Source organism: Zingiber officinale, chromosome 1A (assembly GCF_018446385.1).
Source record: "Zingiber officinale cultivar Zhangliang chromosome 1A, Zo_v1.1, whole genome shotgun sequence".
NCBI lineage: Eukaryota > Viridiplantae > Streptophyta > Magnoliopsida > Zingiberales > Zingiberaceae > Zingiber > Zingiber officinale.
The window spans coordinates 164,482,112-164,487,608 of NC_055987.1; the positions used below are offsets into that span (position 1 = coordinate 164,482,112).

General features: G+C 37.8%; 1 protein-coding gene across 1 annotated transcript; it reads left to right on the top strand.

The window, feature by feature from the left end:
• Positions 1–4,010: 4,010 nt before the first annotated feature.
• Positions 4,011–5,246, top strand: LOC122012020 (dehydration-responsive element-binding protein 3-like). The gene has a single exon (XM_042568471.1). The coding sequence runs from the start codon at positions 4,435–4,437 to the stop codon at positions 5,044–5,046; it is 612 nt and encodes a 203-aa protein (XP_042424405.1). The 5' UTR covers positions 4,011–4,434; the 3' UTR covers positions 5,047–5,246.
• Positions 5,247–5,497: the final 251 nt, after the last annotated feature.

Below are 5,497 nucleotides of genomic sequence, written 5' to 3' on the forward strand. Positions count from 1 at the left end.
CCTTGCAGTAGCTGATAACTGAGAATGACCAGAGGGAATATCTTTCCACACTTCTCTTTCACTAGCCTTTAACATTTCATATAGTTACTGATATTCAGGTGTTGGTATTTCATTGATATTGGAATAATCAACTGCAGCATTCACAGCATCGTGAACCATTGATTGCATTCCAATACCATAAGTTGATGATTCAGACGTAGTAGGAGTTGTGCCAGATGAAGAACCACCAGAAGGTCCAATTGATTCATACAAATATGGCTCTCCGTGACAGTATCAGTTGTAGTAATTTGACATAAAATCATTTCTACATATATGCATTTTTACAGTATCCTAATCACAGAAAGCTCTATTTTAACATTTTTTTTATGATTACACGAACACCGTAACTCGGCATCATTCATATATTCTGGATGACTCTTAGCAAAGTTTACAAATTGTTCTACTTCAGTAATAAAATCATCTCTAATAAATTCTTTTTCTAATTGATTGTACATCCATGCTTTGTTCATAGACATTATCACCTAATGGGAATACAATTTAAAACACTATTAAACTTGTACAATTTAATTTAACCTTAAATAAAGTAATCAAACATAATACAATGTGAGTAATTTCCATTTAACAACAAAATATATTAGATCAAACATAATGTTCACTTTTATTGAATATTCAACTTAGTGAACCAAAAGAAGCCTAAATTATTTTTTCATATATTGAACATGAAGTATCTACTAACACTAAAATCACCATATGACTATATCATGTTATATATCAAAATATTAACTTAATCTACATCTAAATTCAATTATATAGATTATATCTAAATATGTGTAGTCCAAATGGAGAAGAGCGACAGTAAATGCAATATACTACAATAGAAATAAAATTTAGCCAAAATTTTAAAAAAAGTGACATGGTAAGATAAATTCAACCACAACAAGCCTCTGGCTATCCAACCTACGCATTGACAGTCGGCACAGCCACCGCTAGCCGAGTGGCGTTCAGCATAGCAGCTAGGCCAATGCTAGCGGCCCACACATCAGGCAGGCCAGTGCTGGCATGTTGCCGGTCGCCGCGGTTGCTAGCCACATGCTAGCGGGCACTGCTAGGGGTCGCAGCGGGCGATGCTGGCGGGCGCTGAAGGCAGCCGCTAGCCACGTGCTGGTGCCCGTCGTGGGCGTTGCAGACTGCCGCCGCAGGCGCTATAGGCGGTCTCCGCGGGCATTGCAAGCGGCCGCCAGCCGCGTGCAACCGCGTGTTGTGTCGGCCGCCAGTCATTGTCGACGTCGGGAAGAGAAGGGAAGAGGGAGAAAGAGAGAACATACCTAATCACTGGAGCGAGATCGAAGAAAGCCACGTGCATGAAGGAAAAGGATCGGATACCAGCGTGCCCTAATTTTTTAGGCAAGATTACCAACAGAATTCATTTTCCGTTGGTAATCTAGTTTCCAATGGAATTAAATTACATCGATATGTTTATAATCACCGACGGAATTCATATTTCCATCGGTAAATAGTGCACATTACCGACGGGATGAGTTTTTTTCGTCGAAATCCAAAATATACCAACGGAAATAATTTTTCGTCGGTAATTACAGACGGAATTAGGTTTCCGTCGATAATTCTGTCAGTAATACTGGTTTTTTTTAGTGAATTTTCAAAATCTATGTGCGTCCTTAGGTAAATTACCGATAAACATGTCAACGTCATATGAGGAAAACGGACTAGAGACCTCACATGTGTAAAATGGCTCCGTCTAGTTTAGTCTGACTCGACACAATTGGGACGACGCATCCACCGAATAAGCACTGGCACAAGGCAAGCACGCTCTACTTCTACTTGAGTTCTACTCGATCTTATATTTCTCTTACAATATTAGGTAGACGAAAGGGAAGTTAAGTTACGTTTGGTTTGGCCCAATGCTAGTCACTCAATTGACTCGCACACGAGTCAACTTCCTCCAAGCAGGGATGATTTCGTGTATTCATCTTTTATCTAGTCAATTCTTATCATAGTAATAGATAATATTTCTCATCTTGAGAATCCCTCTAAAACTATCCCATACGATTTGAAAGGGAGAAATCACGAGGAATTTCATCAAGCATAATGACTCTTTGCATAAGATTAGATGATCCACGATACATTAATGGAAATCGATTCTATGATATATTGTAACAACACCATACATAAATATAAGTATCAATTGTATCCCGAGGAGGTTAATTAATTCAAATTGCTCTTTAACTTTGAGGAGCTTTTTAACTTTGAAGAGTAATAGTACACCAATCATGAGAGGGGACATTAGGCATTGCCCACTATTAAAATGGTAATAAAGTTGATTAGACTTATCCTAAATGTCTTTTATAATCTGTTTCAAATTACGTAAAGAAAAATAAATCATTAAGTTAAGTTATATCCGACTGTCAAATAGAAATTTTTTTCCAAAGATATATATGCCCGAATTGATTATTGTTTCATTATAACAAATCTATAATTCTCTAATCAATTATATAGGGATCATTACTCGTCGAAAAAAGATGATATTAAAAGTTGCCATCGTTGGATGATTATACATTTTCACAGTACAGTAATTATGTTCTATTTAATAAAATTGTGCATTAGAAATTTTAGATTTTCATAGTATTTATTTAATTTTTTTAAAAAAATATGCATGTGTATTTTAAGTGTAGATTTAAAATTATATGGATATAAATAATAAAGAAAGAGATTCTGCAAACTTAATTAAATTAATTTTTAACTAATTAAAATTTAAATTTCAAACCTAGAGATACGTCACTTGAGATGATAGATGGTCTTTTAATATATATATATATATATTTTTTTTTTGAGTTAGTATTTATTTATATTTATTAATTATGCTCATGTTGCAGTAATATTTTTTATATATACAAGTTAATAAGAGAATAGTGTTGCATTTTAATTATTTATTTATTTAATAAATTTATAAAAAATAGTTGTTGCACTTTATTTTTCATTTATTTGAGAAAACAATTTTACGAAATTAATAAATGATAATATATTGACCGTTAGTTGATTAAATCTTTATAAAATGATAATGAGATGGGAAAATGACACCTATTATTTTAAATAGGTATAATTACGTTTTAAATTTTCAATAAAAAGTATCCTAAATAAATTTGTGAAATTACTAAATGTAGTTATTTTTTATTTTATGTTAAATAATTTATCAAATTATAAAATCATGTTTTATAAATTTAAACTCCTACTTAATTATTTTCATTCATTCAAATTTAGTATTTAGTTGATTGTAATTATATATATTTGCAAAAAAAAACATAAATTTAGATTTACCGAGTTAATATTTTATAAAAAAAAATAAAACTATTTTCTATTAATTTAAATAATCGATGTCTACGTACATGATTATTTTATTTTTTTTTAAATTAAATTTATTTGGCATCTGAAGTGCTTTTTATAATGAATAGATTGGCCAAATGAGTTTATTTTTTAATTAAATAAGTTTTATAAGAGTAAAAAAAAAACCAAACTTAAGATTCTCTTTTAATAATAAGAAGAAAAATTCATTAAAAAAACTCTTTTAACAATTTTTAAACCAAAAAAAAAAAAACGTCCTCCCCCTTCTTCTTCACGTTGAGGGGTTTCAAGTCAGCATCGCATCAGCTACCTGTCGCATCCCAATTAATAACTTGATGCACCAAAGGAGGGAGGGAGATCGACCTGCCCTGCCCGAATGGTCCTTAACCATCCACATACGTCGACGGCAATTGAATTCATCTCAGTGCCAACTGCCAACTGCCAAGGGCAAGGGCAGGGGGCCAAGGGTAGCAGAGAGAGAAGCCATGGACGAAGGTGAAACAGAGAACCTCAAGTAAAATTTGCTCATTGTTATTGTTCGATCACAGACAGACGTGGGCCATTGACATTTGAAATCAGAGCAGAAGGTTGTTTGCAGGTCGCTTTGCAACCTTTATATCCCATCTTTCCTCTACTGAAACCTCTCCAACTCAATCTCCCTTTCACTATATATCCTCATTTTCTATGATCTCAAAAGTCTGTTAGTTGTGTGCTAGCTCTGGTAGACAGTATTGCAACTTTAAAGCGCGCATGCACTTTGATGCTTCTCTCCAGAAATCGTCTTGATTGCGCTGAAGCCTCTGCAATTCTTCTTCTTCTTCTTCTTCTTCTTCTTTACAATGATTTTTGCTGCTTGACGAGGCTGGTAATATTTGCCATGCTTGATGAAGAGTCTCTTTGTTTTTGACTTCCCCTGTGCTGCTGCTTAATTTGTGTCTAAATATGATGGGGATTAAGAGCACGGGGATTTCATTGAAAAGCTAGCGTTTGGGCTTCGAGATCTTCCGAGGGGAACGAAGTGAGATGGAAAGCTAAAAAGATAGTCTTTTGGCATTAAGGGTGCAGCGTCCAAACTCTATGGAGGCTGAAAGCAGCGCTAATTCCGTGTCTTCCCACTCCCCCGCGTCCTCCTCTTCCTCCCCGCGCGGTGGCGAAGCTGCCGGCGCCTCCGCGAAGCGGCGGCGCCACCAGAGCGACCACCCTGTGTACCGCGGCGTCCGGATGCGGAACTGGGGGAAGTGGGTGTCAGAGATCCGGGAGCCGCGCAAGAAGTCGCGCATCTGGCTGGGTACGTTCCCGACGCCGGAGATGGCGGCTCGGGCGCACGACGCGGCCGCCCTTAGCCTTAAGGGCGCCGCCGCGGTGCTCAACTTCCCGGAGCTCGCCGGCTCGCTCCCGCGCCCGGCGACGCTGTCCCCTCGCGACGTGCAGACCGCGGCTGCCAAGGCCGCGGCGATGGACCCCGGTGCCGGCGCAGCGGCCTTGGAATCGTCGCCGGAGGATTGCGACGACCTAGGCCAGATCATCGAACTGCCGCAGCTGGGCGAAGGGTGCAGGATGCTCGACTCGGCCTATTCCGGCGGCGAGTTCCTGTTCGACTCGTGGGCGTGGTGGCTGCCATGGTCTGAGACAGAGGATCCGACGGATACTTTTCCTCCGACCACCGTCGAAACCCTTCTACATGAATAGATGCTTCAAACGCCCATTATTATTATTATAAAGAAAAAATCGGCCTCTTCCTCTTAGGCTATAACTTTATCTGGCTTTCTTAATTATATGTATATAAATCTCCATTTCTTGTCCCAATTAGCTTTAAGCAAGTGACAACATAATAGTTTGGGAAGGTTTTGGAGAAGAAACTACTCTTGTCTTGAATGAGTATTTTTAGCCTGCACATTCTTACTATATCTATTCTTAAGCGCTTTTCATATGTCCAGACATTCAGATACATGTCCGGATGCCCCGATTTGTTTTTTTTTTTAAGTCGGAGTATCCAAATATATAAAGGGCACTCAGAATTGTACAAGATAAGAGGAAATGATCGGGGTGTCCAAGTATATATATATATATATATATATATATATATATATAGTCCTAAAATTAAATCGGGGCGCTCGGGATGCACGTTTGGAATTATAAG